At 48.9% G+C, this 21,648-nt stretch overlaps 1 protein-coding gene across 1 annotated transcript in view; it reads left to right on the top strand.

Moving 5' to 3' along the window:
• KSR2 (kinase suppressor of ras 2) overlaps positions 1-15,492 on the top strand; it is a 526,538-nt gene extending 511,046 nt beyond the window's left edge. Inside the window, exon 20 of the mRNA XM_055235579.2 lies at positions 1,403-15,492. Within this exon, the coding sequence (XP_055091554.1) occupies positions 1,403-1,409 (7 nt within the window). The 3' untranslated portion in view covers positions 1,410-15,492. The remainder of the gene's footprint in view (positions 1-1,402) is intronic.
• Positions 15,493-21,648: the final 6,156 nt, after the last annotated feature.

Genomic DNA, 21,648 nt, shown 5'->3' with positions numbered 1-21,648 from the left:
GCATGCTCTGAAAGGTGAGGGCAGTGAAACTGCTCTAGCGGAAATGCTGTGCAAGTCCCATGTGGCCACGTGTAGAGCACCTGGTTAGCAGGTGCCTCTCACATAGCAGGTACTCACTGTAGCTCAGCTGCTGTCATCTGCCAAGAGGGAGACCGAGCCCTATTGTGGCAGCCTGGCAGGATGTACAATGGACTGGATATGAAAACAGACAGAAGGAAGCTTTAACAAGCAAAAACTCTGCCCAGCTAAAGGAGTGCCGGCAAGTTCGAGAATTAGTGTTGGAGCTCCAGGCAGGACCCAGCAGTTCAACTGAAGAGAGGGACTTAAAGCTTACTGGTTGGAGGCAAAGGCAGGAGGCTTCTTTTTCTATATTTTATTGTGGAGTTGGGCTGGAAAAAAAAAAAAAACACAGGACCAGAAACCCTGTGGTCTAGCAGAATGGGATGCTGGGTTCAGTGGAATTTTCCGTTCATTCCCTCTTCCATTCATTCATTTTTTTTTTATTCAGCCCATGTGTACTGAACATCTTTTATGTGCTAGACACTGTTCTAAGAGTGAGAATACAGCAGTCAACAAAATAAATGAGTTCCTTTTGCTGCAGTGGACATCAAAGTCTGCTCATAGCAGGAGGCTGCAGTGTGGATCCCATTCCCACCCCCTCTTCCTGCCTCTCTAGCTGTTACAGAGCTTTATCCCAGCCCCACACACTAGATGCTGACCCTGCTGCTTCCTGGCAGTGTGCCTTTGGGCAAAACACTTAACCTCTCTGAGCCTCAGTGTTTTCATCTGTGAAATTGTATGATTCCATCATAGAAGTTCGTCTCTGATTATTTTCATCTTTGAAAATATTCGTAGCCTATATTGCAGGCTCATCTCAGGCTTAAATGGGATCAGGTGTGTGTGGCACTTGGTGCAGAGCCCAGCATATAGGAAGAACTCAGTTAGCAGAAATCTCTTCCACGTCTTCTTTTTTTTTTTTTTTTTTTTTTTTTTGAGACAGAGTCTCGCTCTGTCGCCCAGGCTGGAGTGCAGTGGCGCGATCTCGGCTCACTGCAAGCTCCACCTCCCGGGTTCACGCCATTCTCCTGCCTCAGCCTCTCCGAGTAGCTGGGACTACAGGCGCCCGCCACCACGCCCGGCTAATTTTTGTATTTTTAGTAGAGACGGGGTTTCACCGTGGTCTCGATCTCCTGACCTCGTGATCCGCCCGCCTCGGCCTCCCAAAGTGCTGGGATTACAAGCGTGAGCCACCGCGCCCGGCCTCTTCCACGTCTTCTTGCAGAAGACAGGAACAGTTCATCTCAAGCCACCTGGCCCTCTGAGAGGGTGCTCATTCACAACGGATGATATCATCATAGCCTTGTGACCTCTCGCCACTCTCTCCTTTCTCTCCCCACTCCAGGCTGTGACCTTTGGACTTCGGGACGGCACCCAGCTGCCTGGGCTCCCGTCACCTCTCCCTCCCTACTCTGTCCTCTGCCAGCTCAGGAGGCCAGAGACTCAGCATCAGAGGGCACCCACCCCGACCGACCTGGGAGCACTGGACAACTGCTCAGCGGCCTCCCTGCACCTCAGACCTGAGCCCTTTTCCTCGGGCAGGGTTGGGGACCCCCGAGCTAGGACTGAACCGGACCAGCCAGGGTGATGCATTATTGATCAGTGCGGCCCAGGGGACAGCACAAATGAGAGCACTGCAGGCTGCACGTGGTGCCTTTGGGCTATGGGACTAGGACAGGAGACCCCACGTGGGCAGGCTCACAGACGGGGCTATGTGTGTGTGTGTGTCTGTGTTTGACGTTGTTCACTCTTCTTTCACCTTGACAAGCAAGAGCCAGACTGTCCCAATGATGGGGCACCCCTCAGTTCTGTCTGTGTGTGGTGGGTTCCAGCTGTGCCATCTGGGAAGCTAAGAGAAGGGTACAGAGCCGAGTGGCAGCTTAGTCAAGGCTACTGAGCCAAGATCGAGTAGGGAAGGTCGAGAGAGGCTAAGCTCGTTCCTTTGGAAATACCTGTTTTCAGACACCCCAACCCAAGCCTGTCATGGCGTGTGGCACCTTTGCATAGAGCTCTGAAGTACAGTAGGAAGGTTAGAATGTCTTTTGAGTTCTGGGTCTCTCTGGGGGACCTATTCCCCCATTTCTGCTGTTTTTTCCTGTTCTCTGAGAGTAGCATCCCTTTTCGCCTCACTGCCCCCACCTCCTTGCCATTTGGAAAGCCAAGATGACGTCTGAGGGGCTGCTTAGAGCTCACCGTCATTCAGGGCACCCTCTGAAGTCTGGTCCCTGAGAAAATCAGGGCTCTGGGCAGGGAGTTCTAGGACATTCCTTTTCTTCCTTCTTCTCTGCTACTCACACCAGTGAAGCTTATTCCCCCACCAAGGTGGATGCGGGTCCTTGGAATGCGTTTATGTTGGGTTATGTGGTTGTACCTATGATAACACGTTTGCGAAAGATATCCCTGCCTGTCACCCTTAAGGAGTCCTGTTGGGGGAGCACAAAGGGAGGATGTTTGTTACAGTTCTGCGTTCTTCGCTGTAGCCTGGTGCGGGGTCCTCAAGTGGCTTCCCCGTCGGAAGCCTGTGTCCCTCACCTGTGTGTGTTCCCTCAGTGCCCCACCTTCCCTCCCTCCTCTTGATCCCAGCCTGGGCTGGCGACTCTTCCTGACCATGTTGGGGAAGCCCCTGGTGTTCTGTAGGAAGGATGCCGAGAGCAGGCTGGACATGCAGATGGGAGAGGAGAGCCTCTGGGTCATTTGCCCATGTTTTCAAAGCCCTGACCCCCTGGATGTGACCTGGCACAAAAGAGAAATGTGTCCCCAAGCAGAGCAATAACAGGAGTATCTGGGCAGTGAACAGGAAGCCCAGGGCAGCCACAGCCCCTCTGTATTTCCTGGGTACTACCTGGGCCTTAGTTTTCTTGTAGCCACTATCTATCCAGGCATCTCCCTCCTAGAGAGCCAGAGAGAGGAACTGGAACTTCAAAAACCCTACCTGATCTTACTTTCAAAATCCAAATAGACCTATGGGGATCTCTTCCCCACTTTGCGTGGCTCCCAGACTGGTTCATGCTCTGGGGGCCAAACCTGCTTCCAAACTGGGAAGAATGGTGAGACCAGTCATGCTTCCCAGGAGCCTGGCTACAGGAAACCCCTGTGTTTCCCAAAGGGCCCTCCTGAATTGCCTTTCCAACTCTCCCAGCTTACTGGGACTAGAGGACTAAAGACCCCGGCTTGGGCTGCTCCTGAGTGGACACTGCTCTTCTGGGGACATCTATGGCTCTTGGCTTGACGACGTGTGTGTGTCTTGGAGGCATCTTATACATGTTTGCTTGAGCCCCAGCCACTCTGGGGTTGCTGGGGATGGCTCTTGTCAATGGACACCTCCCCATCCCAACACAACACTCTGTGTCCCAGCCCTGGGCCTGGACTTGCACCTGTCTTGGCTCTGCCCAGCAGCCTACTGAGTGCCTGAAACCCAACCACTCACTTCTCTTCCATCACACCGGGACTTCTTGGGTCCACGGGCTCCGGTCCTTGTCATGTTCCCTTGTGCCAAGAGACAGGATATGAGGAAGGAAAGAGGCAGCCAGGGTCTACTACCCTGCAGCTGAAATGTCCACAAGAACTGGCACCTTCTCACTCTTGCCTCTCCCATTTCCAGAATTAGCTAAAATGTCCAGCCACAGCCTTTGCAAGGCCTAGCATGGTCTCCAACAGCTGATTTTTCCATTCATTCATGAGCACCAGTTTGGGATTAAGGACAGGGCCTGAGTGATCCAGGGGGAAAACCCAGCCCTTTGTGGAACAGGCTACCTTGGGTCCATCCCTGAATCTGTGTCACTTGCTCTTGACTTCTCGATCTTTCCCCACTTCACTACTCTGTCCCCACCTGCATTGGTCTCTGCTGCAGCCAGGCCAGGCTCCTGGCCTTCAGTCCCTTCCTGACACCCCTACCCTGTCCCCTCTACACTGCCCTGACTTGTTGAGAAACCAGCTTTAATTTGCACACATTTAAATCCAGGAAGAACCGAACCGCTGCTTTCCCTGCTGGCTTCCATCTTTATTCACTGATGAAGTTTTGGGAGGAGGTTATATTCGTCTTACGCAGGGAGGAAAAAAAAAAAAAAAAGGAAAGAGGCTGTATATTTTTACATCATAATTACCAGCCTCACCTGCAACTCATTCTATACAATCCACACGACCAAGATTTGTGTGTTTGCCCTTGTCCCATCACAGCTGCACACAGGTGCTCTGTACACATAAGTCACTGACTCAACAGCGAGTTGTTCCAGTCTGTCTTGCTTTTAGCAAACCCTCATATACATGGGCTTCCCAAGGGGACCAGTCCACAGGGTGAAGATTCACCAGGAAGCCTTGGCTTTGCAGAGAGAAACATCTCAGCTTTCTTTAAAGGGCATGTGGATTTGCACATAAATTTCACCCAACTCTTCCAGGATACAGATTGTTCATAAAACCAAGGAGCTTCCTTCTTGGCCTCCTGTGGGAGGACATGCCCCGTGTGTCCCCCTCCCCAGAGCCAAGCTGGAAGCCCAAAGTCATTACTTAGATCCATTTTGTCCTGGTATTCCTTTTACTGATCAAAGAGAAAATTTTCGTCTTGCCATGGACCCCCCATCCTCACCCCATCCACTTGTCTCCACAGCTACCTTGGATTGTCAGTCAATAGAAGCCCTTGACTGATATTGATCACTAGACTTTTGTATCCAGGGAACCTAGTTCTTCCCTTTTTCTCACCTCCCATGCCATATACACACAACATGCCCCTCCCCACAAACACACAAAACCAGCCTTATCTCACCTTCCACCATTCCCATCCCCACCTACAGCTGATCATCAAAGGCAAACAGAGGAAGTAGTAGACACAGAGCTCAGGCCAATCATTATCTTGAGAAATCTAAACCCAGGGCTGGCAGGCTATGCCCCATAGGCCATATCCAGCCTGCCAAATGGTTTTTACATGTTTTAATTGAGGAAAAATCAAAAGAATAATATTTCATGACATGAAAATTCTGTAACATTCAAATTTCATGTCCATAAACAAAATGTTATCAGAGCACAGTCACCTCTCCATTTACACAACCATGGCCGTTTCTATGCAACTGTGACGGAGCCGGCTATTTGCAACAGAGACGATGTGGCCCACACAGTCAAAAACATTTACAATCTGGCCCTTTCGTAACTTTGCTAGCCTTTGATAGAGAGGATTGGATATATGGCTGTCAGGGGAGGAACAGGAAGTTGGAGGGGGAGAGAACTTGTTTCAGCGGAAGAAGGCCAGCTTGCCCCAAGATGCAGTGGGCTGCCTCAGGAAGTAGAGAACTCCCTGTCCTTGGATAGGGTGGAGCAGGTGTTGACTGCTTGGCCTGTGTGATATGGAGGCAATTCAGGCCCTGAAGGCTGGATCAACTCCCTGGACTTTAAAACTCTTCATTTGCTAAGTAAGAGTGGCCATAATAACAAAATATCACACACTGAGTGGCTTAAACAACACCAATTTATTCCTCACAATTCTTGAGGCTGGAAGTCCCAAGATCAAGGTGTCAGCAGGGTTGGTTTCTGGTGAGGCCTCTTTCTTTGGCTTGCAGACAGCTGCCCTCTGATCATGACCTCACGTGGCCTTTCCTCTGTGACTGCACATCCCCAGTATCTCTTCTTCCGATAAGGACAACAGTCTTATTAGATTAGGGTTCCAACGCTCTGTGATTTTATTCCCATCGCTGGCTTTCTTTCCCCACACTGGTTCTCAGTCTTGACTCCCAAAATATGCCCTCCCTATCCTCATCCTGTGCCCACCTTCACTTCACCCATCCATCCCCTGCAGGCTGGTCTTGTTCCACTGTGCCACCATATCCCCAAGCCCCCCTCACCTCTGTGAGGCTCCCAGGACTGCTGCAGCAAACCGCCACCCACTGGGGCCTGCAACAACAGATATATCATCTCTCACCTATCTGGATGCCAGAAGTCCAAAATCAAAGTGTTAGCAGGGCCGTGCTCCCCCTGAAATCTGTAAGGGAATCCTTCCTGGCGGCTTCTGAACTCCTGGTGCTTTCCTGGTCATCACTGGCATTCCTTGGCTTGCAGCCGTGTCAGTCCAATCCCTGCCCTCATCATCTCTCTGTGTGTCCCTATCTTCATATGGCCGTCTTATAAGGACACGAGTCACATTGGATTAGGGGCCCACCCTACTTACGTATGACCTCATCTTAACTAATTATATCTGCAAAGACCTCTCTCCAAATGAAGTCACATTCTGAGGTACTAGGAATGAGGACTTCAACATGTCTTTTTTTTTTTTTTTTTTTTTTTTTTTTTTTTTTTTTTTTTTGCTGGGGAAAGGATCTGGGGAGACCACAACTCATAACACCCTCTAAGACGTTTTCTCCTGTGCCTTGACTGGTCCTCCACCGTAGAACCCAGGTCCCCTGAAAGATAGATTCCCCAGAATTCCTGGTCTACAAGGTCAGGCTGTTGCGGTCATGCTTACCAAGCTTGCCCCAATCAACACGTCCCATCACTGAATTCCAACAGCTCTGGATCTCAGTTCTGTGGCTGTATGGGAACAGCCTGTGTGTAAGTGGCTTGCCTGTAGCAGGACTGTCACTTTACCCCTGAATGTGCCTCATGACCCTATCCAAAGCGGTTGGTGACACAGCATCTGATTTTATCTATACTCTTGTTCATTGACAAAGGAGTGGATTTTGATGAGCTACATTTTGCTGTTTCCTTTTTTGGCTTTGCCTGTGATGTGGGGAAGTTCCCAGACAGACTGACGTGGCCACTCTCCCTGGCTCCCAGCCTCGCCTCCTCCCATCCACCTCCCCCTCACCTGCACACACCTGCAAGGGAATCACTTTGAACTCCAAGGGGAGTGACAGGCAGCAAATGTCAGTCTGGGTCCTGGAATGTGGAGCCACAGTGAACCTCTGTCCCCTCTGGTCAGTGCCTGACTATGATATTAACCCAAAGCCCAGACTCCCTTCTCGAGGCCCTGCAATCCATACCCATTCTGTTACCAGTTTAATTTTGAAACCAGTAGTGGGGCAGGAAGTTGGTGGAAAATCTGCTGTCCCAGTGGCCTCCTGGACTTGTCTTAGCAGTGCCTGGCACATAGTAAGTGCTCAAGAAATGTTTACAGAATGCAGACAGAGAGGGTTGCTGGGTAAGAGTAAGACCCTGGCACAGGGAGTTAGAAGGGCACCATTGGCAGGGCTGGGTGGTATCGGGATTCCCCTTTGCCAGACCATGTTGTGGGCACCATATCAACCCCAATGAGTTTGTTAGGTTTGTTGTGGTTTAGAGTTAGAGTCTTGCTCTGTCACCCAGGCTGGAGTACAGCATGATCATAGCTCACTGCAGCCTCAAACTCCTGGCCACAAGCAATCCTCCCAGCTTAGCCTCTCCAGTAGCTGGTACTACAGGTGCACACCATCATGCCTGGCTAATTTTTTACTTGTAGAGACAGGGTCTTGCTACGTTGCCCGCGCTGGTCTTGAACTCCTGGTCTCAAGCAATCTCCCTGCTTCAGCCTCCCAAAGCACTGGGATTACAGGGCTAAGCCATTGTGCCCAGCCAGTTTGCCAGGCTTAATATCTGTGACTTATGAAGCGACTCATTGGGTCAGGTGGCCCAGGATGTCTAGGGGGCAGAATAACAATCTACCCTGAACAGCCTCCATTCACAGAGCACTTACTACATGCCGGCTGGAATTCCTGTGATGGTTTGGGGAGATAGGCAGTCTTATTCTCATTTCAATGGGGCAACTGTGGTACAGGGACAGAAATCAGCCTCCAAATTGCAGACCCAGCATTTTAAAAATGAGTCATTAGGCTCATCCATTCCTGGGAACCCACCCCCGGGTCGAGGGATTCATGCCCAGCTGCTCATGGGGATGTTACAGTCCCAGCCTCTGAGACTTAATGGCAACTTGGAACCAGGAGAGAGAGAGGAAAAGCAGGAAGTTGTGGAAGGGAGGGTGCAGGGGCCGGCAGAGACCCTCCTGGGAGTTTGCACGGAAGCTTGCACTTATGTTCTCAAACTGACAGGCTGCCAGCAGCAGCCCGGATTTCCAGGAAATGTACATCTGGGTTGGCAGAGCCACTCCTGGGTCCCTCCAGCGTCCCTGCTCCAGGCTTCCTATCCCCTCCCTCTCTCCTGCTGGTTGTTGAACTGTGGTCCTGTGTTCCTGAGAGGCGTACATCAGTGAGTGCTCTTCTCTCTCAGGGTGGGAAAGGGCCCTTGCTTCCCACTCACTGGGATCATGCAGCTCCCATTTCCTAACACCAAGAATATGAAGGATTCATCTCATGGGGTTGAGAATGGCTGCCCTCCTTCCACTGAGGACTGAGCTGGAGGAGATGGACTCTGTCTAGAATGTGCCTGATCTAAATAAGCCCTTGTTTCCCAAGCGTGTCCCATAGACCTTTCATTCCATGGAAAACTAGCTGGATTTGCATTATTGAAAGGGTCCTGGGACAAGTATGCATTGGAAATGCTTAGGTAAAATGAAACTAATTTCTTGATTGCAGGACTTATCAGAACTTTTAAAACACTGTTGTGTGGTTGAATCTCTAAATGGCTGATAGGAGGCTGTTCTTCCCAAGCTTTTCCAGGCTTGTTTCTGAATCTCCAACAAGGTCAACCTCTGCGAATGAGACTTGATACCTTACATGGCACTGAAGGAGGCAATGTCAATGCACTGGCCCACAGAAAAGAGCTGACCACTAGCATTCATAGACCCTGCTAGGAGATGAGAAAGGTAGCTTAGACCCCGATTCCATGCATGTGGACAGTGCTTCCATGAACAAGAACACTACATCTGGCTGATGGTGTCTTCCAATGGAGGGGTCAAATTTGCTGTGTGTTGGTGGCTTCTCCAACATACCATGGCTTGGAGGCCAATGTGAAAAGTATATAAGATGTAACACCCTCAGAAGGGTTAGTTAAGTTTTCACCTGAGTTTTCATCTTCAAGCAAGTCATTGGGTTGATGATCTAGAAGGACCTCTATCTATAAGATCTAGAAGGATAAAGATCTGGTCCAAGGAGTACAAATATGTAATGGATCTACCACCAGCGTCCCCTCCTGTACTCTTGGCAGACATCGCTAATCCATCACAGCATGCCTTCCCACTGATCACAGATGTAGCTTCAGGGCATTCGAGTTACCACTTAAGATGGATACGAGTAATACTTCTCCTCCTTTCGCAGAAGCAGGATCTGAGGCCCAGAGAGGGAAGCTATAATAAACTCCCCTAAGTCAGGTCCCTTCTAAGAGGCAGAGGTAGGTTTAGAACTCAGGCCTCAGAAACTTCCAGAAGCCAAGCCATTTGGGCTGTAGTTGGTGGACAGTCTATCAGGGCCCTGCAGATGTTTCTTCTCAGTTAGGGAACTTGGAAAATGCAGAAAGAAAGATTCTGTCTCTAAGACTCTGTGTATGATCCTACTCGGTAATCTGCCTGCTTGGAGAAAAATCATTTATCTTCTGGGACGGCTTCACCACAAGGCCTGAATGCTACCCCCAGTCTAGTAACAGCTGGGCTGGAAGTCATGGCATATGGGGGCCTTAAGGAATAACAGCGTGCATGGTGGTGTGCAGGAGAGCTGCAAGGGCTTTTCTTTCTTGAGGAGGTTTGTAAAATTTCTGCAGTTCAGTCTGGGCTTCTGGAAAGTCAGGGGGTGCTGCATATAAAGGGCAGGAAAAGGAGCCTGACTCCAATTGCTCTTCGGTTTCTTCCCTGAATGGAAGGTTCAAAATCAAGTTTCCACCCAGATAAGATCTTGAGGTCCTAGTGGACCACCAGCTCTACTCCTGAGCTCTTGAAATACCTCTAATCACCAGCTCAGTGGCTGAGAGTACCTTCTTGTCCACTGCCTCTTCTTTTCCTTCTCCTCTTCACTTATCCCCCATCTACCTTCTGCCCGATAATATCTCCCCTGTATTGTAAACTGAGGAGAAAGTTGCACAATTGTAGAGATGAAAAATAGCTGCCATGTATTTAGCTTAAATTAGCTCAGAAGAACGGCTCCCTCCCTTCATTGAGCAGGCAGCAATTGTTTATGCCAACACGCTATTTGCATTGCGCCTTCTTAGATTTGAAAGTCTAATGATTAAAAACAAATCTTAGTTTTTCTTTCCCACCACTTAAAAAAAATACCAGCTTGGCTAGTTCTTCCAGTTTAGAAATACCCTGACCTCCAGCACTACAGTGAGAATTTTGGAAAGGCTGGTACCAGGATATCAGGAGGAAATAAATACAGGCCAACAATAACCAGAGAGGCCTTTTCTGAGTGGTGGGCGACGGGATGATCAGGGTAGAAGGGAGGTCTTTGTGTCCTCACACAGATGCTGGCATTCTGGGTTTGTTTGGAATTCAGTGAACCTCTGTCCTCTCTGACAGAGATTTCTTCACCAACCCTTCATTCAATGGGTGATTTGTTGAGCATCTACTATGTGTTAGACGCTGGGCATTCAGTGATGAGTGATACAATGTCTCATCTGTTCTGATGCCTAAAGCCCAATGGGGAAGAGAGACAAGAACCAAGCCAACAGCAAATATATAAATTTGCAACTCATGTAGATCTATGGAAAGAAAACTTACGGGGGACCAGAAACATGGGAGAGGGCACTACTGTGGGACAGCTGCTGGCAAAGGTCTTTCTGAGGAGGTGACATTTAAGTCAAGATCTAAAGGAAGAGAAGGAGAAAGAGATGATCATTCTAAGCCAGGGTTTCTCAACCTCAGTACTGTTGAGCTATTTGGGGCCAGATAATTCTTTGAGGCGGCGACTGTCCTGGGCATTGGAGATGTTAAGCAGCTTCCTCAACTCTCCCCACAAGATGCCAGTAGCACCTGGTACTGGTGACATCCAAAAACATCCCCAGACACACCCTGACTTTGCTGTCTGGAATCAATCCTCATAAAGCCCCAAGCCTTGGAGCACAGAGGCTGGAAGCCCATATGGTGGCATGTCAGGCATGGTGTCACCTGAGTGTCTCTGACCCCCACTTCTGATATGGCATCCAATTTGGAGTCTCTGTTCTCCATGAGCTCCCATAGCTGTCCCATATTCCACAAGGCATTGCTTCTGGGCCGCGGTCCTCTAGTTCAAGCATAGCCCTTTTTTTGGGGTACATTGGTGGATTTCAAAAGCCTCCAGTTGACATCCAAAGTGTGACATCCAAAACCATCTCCAGACATTGCCAAATGTCCCCTGAGTTGTCTCCAGGCCACACGACTAGGATTCAAATCCAGCATCCTGCCATCTGCAACCTTCCATGGGAGAAAGGAAATCAGAGGGGAGCAGGAAAACACAAGGAGGGGACTCCTTGAGTGAACATGGCAAGGAAATAGGTTTTTAAAGCACTAGTTAGCGTCACCAGTGGTTTGAAGCCTGTCTAGGTAAGGAGAATGTGGACTTGCCTTTCACCGTCTGCATGGACAGGGGCTGAAATCTCCAGTCATTCTCTCCATCCTTCCACAGCCCTTCTAAGAAGCAGATCCTCTTGCTGAGCTGAAATCTTGAGACTTGCATCCAGCAGTCTTGGTGTTGCTTTCTGAGGCTACTCAGGGAAAGCCCTTCTGTATTTCCCAGGAAGGAAAGTCTCCCAGATAGTGAAGGGCCTTTTCTACCTTCCTTGCAATTCCCAGTTCACTGTGAAGAAGAGAGTCAGGCCAGGTTAGAATGGCTGTCTCTGGTAGCAATGAAGCAACAACATAGACAGTCTGGACAAGATGTGGCAGTTCCGTCCAGTCCTGTGTGACTGATTTGGGCATGGAGACAGGCAGTGGGTGAGGATGGCCTCTGTAGGTCCTGCTGTTTTATCCCTAGAATCAAATCCCTGGGGCTTCCAGCAGTCCCAGGATTGGGAAGGGTAACAGAGAGGAAGAGTCGGGCACAAAAGACCAGATCTTGGAAAATTGCTTTGGGAATTGGGACACCTTCCAAGAAGACAATTGAGTTGGCTGGGGCTCTGCCCCAGATGGGGTCAACCTCTCCCCAACACAGCCCTGCCCAGGTTGGGGCACTGGCAGCTTAAGTGCGTCCTGGGCAATTAACGTAATGTATTGGTCCTGTAAGATTCTAGCCATTTTCCTCTGCTTATTTTTCTATATGTGTTACAAATAATTTTTAAATGGGTACATATGAACTTGTGTAAGTTCAAGTAACTGCTATGTAGCTACAGCCTGGGCATCAAGGTACTCTAAGGTACTTGCCCTGCCATACCGAGGCCCCCTGCCCCAGCCCCCTTTCCCTCCTAGCCAGTCTTCTAGGGAGCACTGCACACCCTGCCCCTTCAAAGCTATCTGGACAGTCTGGCTCGACTGGAGCATTAAGGGAGGGGCTGCCCTTGGTCAGGATTCTGCACAACTGCGAGATGCATAAATCTTTGCCTGGCCCCTTCGTCCTTCTTTTCAGAAGTCTATCTCCTCCTGAGGACCCCTGTGGTCGCTACCTATCAAGGAATATCATAGATTGTACTCCCCACCCCAACAAAACACACCCTGACTTTGCTGTCTGGATTCAATCCTCATAAAGCCTCAAGGCTTGGAGCATAGAGGCAAGAAGCCCATATGGTGGCATGTCAGGCATGGTGTCACCCGAGCTTCTCTGAATCCACTTCCAAGATGGCATCCAATTTGGAGTCTGTTCTCCATGAGCTCCCATAGCTGTCCCATATTCCACAAGGCATTGCTTCTGGGCCATGGTCCTCTAGTTTCCTCATAGCCCTATTTTTGGGTACATTGGTGGATTTCAAATGCCTCCAGTTGAGTAGCCAAAGGATTCTAAGAAAATCTTCCCTGTATTTCAAAGGCTCATGTCCCCAGCCCCATTCACTACACCCTCAGCAGAGCCCAGCATGGAGCAACCTTGTCCCTTCATTCCCCAAATCTTCATTTTATATAGTCGTTTAGTAAATATTTGTTAAGTGCCTCCTGTGATTCTGGAAAAAATGGAGAAAAGTGGGTGCTGCCTTCAGGGTACTAGGAGTCCGGTGAAGAGAGGGAGGAGTTCCAGTAGGGTCCCGACGCCCCAGAGGAGCTCCCAACCCAGAAAAAGACCCTCCGGGAAGGGTTCTCAGAGGAGGAGACTTCTGAACCATGTCTTGAAATTTGAGTAGAATGGTAGGGAATGGCGTGTCAGACAGAAGGAACAGCCTATATGTGGACTCAGAGGCAAGATCATGATTTATTGAGGGTAACTGCAAGTGGCTAAAATCCTGCCCCCTGGCACTTGCCTGCCTTTCCCTGCTTTCCCCAAAGCCTGATTTTGGGACCCTGGAGGCTCCATCTCCAAACAGAGGGTGCCCAGGCTCAGACGTGGAGACCTTGACTTCTTTCCCCAGCATGCTCTGGTTCCTACTGTTAGCCTTGGTGTCCTGTGGGGGAAGATGTCTGAGGAGAGTTTTGTGCTTGCTGGAGTCAGACCAGTACTCAGGCCACTTCAGGCCTGCTCTGCATCCCTCTCTGGCTCTACAGACCTCTCTCTCTCTCTCTCTCTGTCTCTCTCTCTGCCTGCCTCCACACAGTGAAGGATATGTCTCTATTTCTTAGTGCCCTGCATTGGGTTCTGAAGTCCATGGGCATCTTGGCTATAGATGGGTTGGCCATGAGCCCTTCTTTTTAATGCATTTTCATTCCTGTTCCTCTTTTGCTTCACTTTCCCTCTATCAACTCTTGCGACCTGTGTCTCTGATGTCTCTGGGGCCCCCAGTTCTGTCTTGCCATACCAAAAAACCTCCTTCAGCAGTCTTACCGTGTCCTCTTTCTTGGACAGTTCATATCACTCTGTGAATAGGCCCCTGAAGTGTTGAGGTCAAGGACAAGCGTGAATGTGGAAATGTATTTATGGAAAGACCCTAACTACACATTACAGGTATGATGGCAAAATGCTGGTTTGTTACAGAAACGACTGAAGAAGACCTAGGAGCCATAGTGGGCCACAGGCCAAGTCTGCAATACAGCCTGAAGTGTGGAAAAGAATGTGTCAGTCCTGTTGATGGAATGGTGTGTTTGCTGTCCCTATAAATATATGTCAGGGTTTGAAAGACAGAAAACAAAGCATCTTTGCTGACCGCCAGACTCCCAGGGTGTATGTGGCTACCGCAAATTAGCGAGGCTTGTTTATCTGCTTCAACTTGACTCAATTTGCATTTCTTGAGCCACTGTCTATTGTGGATAATGATTTCATCAACATTTTCTGAGCATCAGCAGCCCCTCCAGAGTATTCCTTGAATTTTCTTAGCTTTGTGCAGCCCATGAGCACTTAATATTATCACTAACCCTTGAGTTTATTGGAGGGAGTGAGTGAAATAATGAATGTCAATAACGTTACGCAATACCTGGCACACAGTAGGTGCTTCATCAATGTGGCTTTTCTTCTCAATCACGCAAATGAACTTCCCCCAGAATCCCACCTCTAGGGGGACATTCCTGAAAAAATAAGGGACTAGAATAGAGAGGTGGTGGGTGTCATCCATTTATTTAGATACTTGTGTCCTGGTGAACATGGGGAGGGATGCCCAAGTCTCATAAGGACACCCCCTACCCCTGTCTACAAGGCAGAGGTCTCTTAGGATGTGAGAGAGTCTCTGGCAAGACCAGCCCCCACCCCACCAAAGTCCTCATAGAAACAGAACATTCTTCGTCCAGATCCCAAAGCAGAAGTTCACTGGGGCAGATAAGGCAAGTCACATCACGTCTATGCCCTTGACCATACCTGGACCAGGCAGAGAAGATCCCAGACTTAGGTGGTCAACGTTTCCACCCCAAGCCTCTCATTTCTCGCTCTCTCTGAGACTTGATCTTGTACCAGGATCCACTCCACAGACTTAACGCATGATTCATTTGATTGATTATTCTTGAAGTTACTGACCTTAGGAAAATTCCTCAATTGTAAAAAGGCTTTCTCTATATGTAAATTACGCTGTTATCTTTTTCTATACACAAAGTATATAGACCTATAAATATTATACATATATATTATATATATAAAGACTAATTCTTGTACAGACCAACGCGGACCGATGGTCTATATTCTTTTCTCCATGTTTGTTTGTGTCGACTGTTGCAGAATGAGTTGACGTAAGAAGGTGGTTTCATGTTTTCTTTTTTGGGGCCACTTCTTTCTTTTCCTTTCCGTTTCTATCTCTGTCTGTCTCCGTCTCTGTCTCTCTCTTTCTCACTTGTTGCCAATGTCTTGTTGCTGAGAAAGAACACTCTATTCAGTTGCCATCCAGGAAAGAAAGGCCAGATGGATGGAGGGTCCACTGTGTATATTTGTACAGAATCATTTATAAAGTTTTCTACACTTCTAAAAAAAGTATTTCTAACTTGGGCTGTTGGACAGTTTGTGTGCCTCTGAGCCGGCAAGCCTGTTGTTTCTTGTGTTTAGTGCAATGTTTAGTGAGAAACCAACGTCTGAATTATTTATGCCAATAAAAAATTTGAGAATTACTGCATTGCACTACCGCCAAGACAGGTCTGAATTCTATTGTTGTCTGTTGTACAGAAAGAAGCTCGAATTATGACATTGGCCAGTGTATCAGCCAGCTATCACCACGGTAATGCCGTGTAACAAGCCTCCCCCAAACTCCGTGGCTTACAACAGCTAACATTTATCCTCGTGCTCGTGGGTCTGCGATTCTAGGTTGGGTTTACCTAAGAGGCTCCTCTTTAGGCTTCAGGTCAAGTTCAAGTCAGCTCCACATGTCTCCCTGTTTCAGGGGCCAGGCTGAAGAAGAAACTCCCTGAGGCATGCTTTTCCCATGAAAGATCATCAGAACATATGAGCCAAACAAGCCTGGGAGTGATGGCTTAAGTCTGTAATCCCAGTACTTTGGGAGGCTGAGGCAGGCAGATTGCTTGAGCCCAGGAGTTTGAGACCAGCCTGGGCAACATGGTGAAACCTCATCTCTACAAAAAAAAAAAAAAAAAAAATTAGCCAGGTATGGCAGCAGTCACCTGTAGTCCCAGCTACTCAGGAAGCAAAAGTGGGAGGATCACTTGAGCCTGGGAAGTTGAGGCTGCAGTGAGCCATGATTGTGCCACTGCACTTCAGCCTGGGTGACAGAGCAAGACCCTGTCTCAAAAAAAAAAAAAAAAAGCCAAGCCAACCAGCCTGTAGAGACACATTCACGACATCAACTCAAACCATATGCACTAACATTTCATTGGGTCAAGCAAGTCAAATAACTGAGCCTTTCAATAGGACAGGACTGTAAACTCCACCCAGAGTGGGAGGGGGAAGGAAATGAATGTTTCCTGCACTGTAATCCAAGTTATCACAGCCTGGCCAAGTATTCTTCCAGCCAGCCGGGCAAAAAAATGCATTCTCTCCCTAGGGACAAATGCAGAAATTCGTCCATGAATTCGTCGTGTGAATGCAGAAATATACACGGATGTGCACACAACTACAGCTGTCCACATTGAGCATGTGATCTGTACAGAGATTAATCCCCACAACTACGCAATTCCATTTTATAGATGGGAAGGCTGGGTGCAGAGGGATGAAGTAACTGGCCCAGCCCAAGGTCAGAACCCAAAGCTCATAGCCCTCTTGGGGCCACACACAGCATGATGGGCTTCTAAGTACCTTGGGTTTTTAAAAGCCACTTTATAAAGTGCTTTTATGAAACAAGATCTCACCTGACCTGGAAAACCAGTGAGGCTGGGACTATTCAACTCATTCAACAGCAGAATAACTGAAGATGGAGAAACAGGCTATCCGGCAAATCTGACTGGAACTCCCAGGCCCCTCCCTAGAGGAGCTGCCGCTGAGAGATGGAAGAACTGGCCTCATCTGTCCTGGTAAGTCCTTCTCAGCATGCGCTGGAAGGGAGCAGATTGACAGGCTGGAGTCTAATTCTATTAAATAACACTGCCACGTGCAGGCTATGTTGCCCTGGCCGGGTAGCTTGGCTGCTCTGAGCCTCCGTTGTCTCATCTGTAAATGGGCATAATTATTGTACCTGTAGTACCTACCTCCCAGTGTTATGAGGCTTACATGAATTAACATCAGTATTTGGAGCAGTGACCAGCACCTAGTAAGTGTTCTTAAATACATGAGTTGCTGGTTTGAATATTTATTGCTAGGCCGGGAGTGGTAGCTCACACCTGTAATCCCAGCACTTTGGGAGGCTGAGGCAGGTGGGTCGCTTGAACTTAGGAGGAGTTCAAGACCAGCCTGAGCAACATGGTGAAACCTCGTTTCTACTAAAAATACAAAAAAATTAGCCAGACATGGTGCTGGGCGCCTGTGGTCCTAGCTACTTGGTAGGCTGAGGCAAGAGGATCTCTTGAGCCTGGGAGGTGGAGGTTGCAGTGAGCCAAGATCGCATCACTGCACTCCAGCCTTGGCAACAGGGTGAGACTCTGTCTCAAAAGAAAAAAAAAGTATGACTGTGGTTCATTTCTAACATTACTGCCTAAGGGCAAACTCCACCATGAGTGACTGTCTGCACCCTAGAATGCGAATCTCTGCTGAGTTACCCCAGACCCGTCTCACCCTCAATCTCTCTCTCAGAGAATAGCAATTGGTATCTAGCACTGTAAACTTTTTGACCCACCTCCAGAAGCATGATTTATTCCCACTTACCACATTCAGATGGGGTGGGTGTATGAGTTGGCCCATTTTACACAAGGGGAAACTGAGGTTGCAAATAGTGAAAGTCTCCTACAGTATCTGCATGTCTGTCCTGGGCCATCTCACTCAGACCAGCCAGGTGACCCAACTGGGCAATGACATCAACTCTCAGAACCTCAGTTTTTTTTTCTACCGTAGAATTGGGATAATAATTACATTCATTTCAGAGAGTTGTGGTCAGGATTAAAAGCAGGTAAAACATTTAGCACAATTTCTGGCATAAACAACCAATACACATTAGCTATTTCAAGCCCAGATCTGACATTTAGCTCTGGGAGAGTGTTGACGTGGGGAGGCGGTGTGAGACAATACCAGAACCTTCCATCCTCCTCTCTCCTTTTGCAGTCATAAGAGAAGGGGAAGAGTCTTTCCTGGGGCCTGGAACTAATTGATTATCCTGGTTCTGGCTTGTGGTCTTCTGCAGCCATGGGGTCGCCATCAATCAGGCACAGCAGGTGCTGAGCTGAGTGAGGGAAACCTTGTGAGTAATCGGAACTAAACAGCTCATTAACCTCTGTGCACAGGCTTCAGGGCAAGTGCCTGGTAACCAGAAACACAGGCACAGATGAGGTGCCTGCCCAGCTGCCTGGGTGGCAGGGACAAGGCCTCTGAAACCCCTCTAGTCCTGGACTCCTCTTCACCTTTGCCCAGAATGAGACTCTCCAGAGCCCACCCACATCTCCCATCTCCCATCATTCAGTTCCCAGGAACAGTGCTAAGCACATTATATTTGTCATCTCACTTAACCCTCACCCTGGTCCCAAGTGGCAAATGCAGTATTGTTCTTGTTATGCAGATGAAGCTCCTGAGCCTCAGAGAGGTTAAGTGACTTCCTCAACATCACACAGTGGGAAGTGTGGAGCCGAGATTCATACCCAGACCATTTGAATCTGGGGCCCGTGCTCTGAACTGCAATTCGGTTTTTTTGTTTATTTTGTTTTCTTTTATTTTGTTTGAGACAGGGCCTCACCCTGTTGCTCAGGCTGGAGTGCCATGGTACCATCTCAGCTCACTGCAGCCTCAACCTCCCGAGTTCAGACGATCCTCCCACCTTAGCCTCCCAGGAAGCTGGGACTACAGGTGCGTGCCACCACACCCAGCTAATTTTTTTTATTTTTTGTAACACAGAGGTCTCTCTGTGTTACTCAGGCTGGTCTCGACCTCCTGGGCTCAAGTGATCCTCCTGCCTCAGCCTCCCAAAGTGCTGCAATTACAGGTGTGAGCCACCTCTCCTGGCCTGAATTGCAATTCTTGATGACTTCCAGGGAAGACAAGAGGCAACGAAAAGCCATTGCAATGAATCAATGCTTCTCAACCAGGGATGATGTTGCCCCCCAGGGAACTTGGCAATGTCCAACTGAGGGATGCTAATGGCATCTAATGGCTAGAGGCCCAGGATGCTGTTCAAATCCTCTAATGCATGGGACAGCCCCCCACGACAAGAATTATCCAGCCCAAAATGCCAGTGGTGCTGGGGTTGAGAAATCCTGCAAGTACAGGGCATGGTGGGGCACACTGGCTTGGGTTACAGTGGGGAGCAATTGGACAGTGTTCACGGAAGAACTGAAAGACCTTGGTTGGAGAGCAAGTCATCTGCTTTCACTTTACAGACACAGCAAGAGAAGTGATGTAAATTGCTAAGGGACAGACTGAAATCCAAGCCAGCATTCCTAAACACCAACTATGCAGTGGGCATAGGGCCAGGGATGCTACCAGCTCACACATTTAATGATCATTCATTCAGACATTGCCCAGCTTAGTCAAGACCCTTGGAGTTGAAAACAGTCATCCCCATTCCGTAGTTGCAGAAGCCAAGGCTCAGAGACATGTGCTATGTGCTCAAAGCCACACAGCTAGAAAGGGCCAGAGCTGGGATTTGAACCTGGGTCTCCTGTCACTTGCACGGTCACATTTTCAGAAAAGCAAACCAAAGACACTAACCTCAGGGAGACTGCCGCCACCTCTGAGCAGAAGCATCTTGTATGCATAGTCAGGAAACCCCCGATATGAGTTTATGTTGTGGCCAAAACACCACTTAGCCGCTGTGTGACCTTGGGTAAGTCATTTCACCTCTTGGAGCCTTGGCTTGCTCATCTGTAAAATAGAAATCATGAAAGTGCCTATTTCAAAAAGTTGTGAATCCTCATTGACTTGACGTAAAAAACTTTCAGTATTTAGCACAGAGTAAGACTTCAGTGCATGTTTTACTTCAGGGCATTCTGGGAAGCAGGATTGGGACTTGGATGGGGGACGTTTGTTGAGGGCCTCGAATGCCAGGCTAAAATTTGGGGCTTAGGCTCATAGGCAGTGCTGGTCCAGAGGCGGCCAGTCAGTTGATGTGGTCAGCCGTACAAACCCCACATGCACGGTGCGAGCCGTGCTTCCCCCATCCTGAAATGAGCTCTGGGGGAAGACCACTGTCCCCCTTGAGCATTTCATACATCTTCCAAGAGGCTCCAGGGAGTTCAGGTAGGGTCATGTCCAGGGTGAGGCAGGTATGGCCTGTGCAGGTGGCTGGAGCTCCAGGTAAGGGTGGGGTTGGCCAAAGCGGGGACTCTCACCCCTGGCTGGGACCCTCTTCTCATATGCCTACAGGTTCCAGACGTGGCCCCACCCTCAAGTCCCCGCCTTGCCTTCCGGGAGCTGACCCATATGCTCACACATGCACACACACATGTGTTCACAGAGATACACACTCTATCGTCCACATGCACACCCACATCCACACTTGCCCAACTTCAGGACATGTAAATTCCTACTGCTCACCCCACACACTTTTACACGCCAATCCCTCCCCACTACCTCTGGCCACCACTGCCCTCTGGTTGGGGCTGGGTCCCTGCAGGCCTCACCTGACATTAACATTAGTTTCCAAAACATGCCCAACAATAACTGTTTGTCTAAGCAGTCTGCAATGGTTGCTCCTGGGGGTGAGTTGCTGGTTCCATGACTGCAGGCAGGCAGCTGGGAGTGCTCTAAATGTAAGTCCCTGCCCTTCCCAGGGCTCCAAATTACAGTAGTGTTTGACAATTGGGTCATTGTTTTTCCTGCACGATTTATAACTCCTGGAGCTCCCCTGGGGGTTTATGAACATGGAAAATGTCATCTCAGCAGCTAACAAGCCAAACAAGGAAACACACATCCTTAAGCTCCAAGATCAGTGGCTTCATCCAGGACTTGGCGTTTTCCTGAAATGTGTTCTTGAGAGGTTAGTGAATATGGTCAAAAAGCAAAAGGGGCCCGGGCATGGTGGCTCACACCTGTAATCCCAGCACTTTGGGAGGCCAAGGCTGGTGGATCACATGAGGTCAGGAGTTCGAGACCAGCCTGGCCAACATAGTGAAATCCCCTCTCTACTAAAAATACCAAAAATTAGCCGGGCATAGCGGCAGGTGCCTGTAATCCCAGCTATTCAGGAGGCTGAGACAGGAGAATTGCCTGAACCAGGGAGGCGGAGGTTGCAATGAGCCGAGATGGCACCATTGCACTCCAGCCTGGGCAACAAGAGTAAAACTCCATCTCAAAAAAAAAAGAAAGAAAAAGGGCACTAAGTGAAACTAAGTTAAATTGGCTCTTTGCAGCAGGACTTGTCAGACTTTTTCTTTGAGACAGAGTCTTCATATTAGTTCATTTTCATGCTGCTGATAAAGACATACCTGAAACTGCAAACAAAAAGAGGTTTAATTGGATTAACAGTTCCCCATGGCTGGGGAGGCCTCAGAATCATGGTGGGAGGCAAAAGGCACTTCTGACATGGTGGCGGCAAGAGAAAAATAAGAGAAGCAAAAGCGGAAAGCCCCGATAAACCCATCAGATCTTGTGAGACTTACTCACTATCATGAGAACAGCACAGGAAAGGCTGGCCCCCATGATTCAACTACCTCCCCTGGTCCCTCCCACAACACGTGGGAATTCTGGGAGATAACAATTCAAGTTGAGATTTGGGTGGGGACACAGCCAAATCATATCAGTCTTGCTCTGTTGACCA

The sequence above is a fragment of the Symphalangus syndactylus genome, chromosome 13 (assembly GCF_028878055.3).
Source record: "Symphalangus syndactylus isolate Jambi chromosome 13, NHGRI_mSymSyn1-v2.1_pri, whole genome shotgun sequence".
In the NCBI taxonomy this organism is placed as follows: domain Eukaryota; kingdom Metazoa; phylum Chordata; class Mammalia; order Primates; family Hylobatidae; genus Symphalangus; species Symphalangus syndactylus.
Note: the sequence above shows the minus strand (reverse complement) of the source record. Positions and strands in the feature narration are given on the sequence as shown.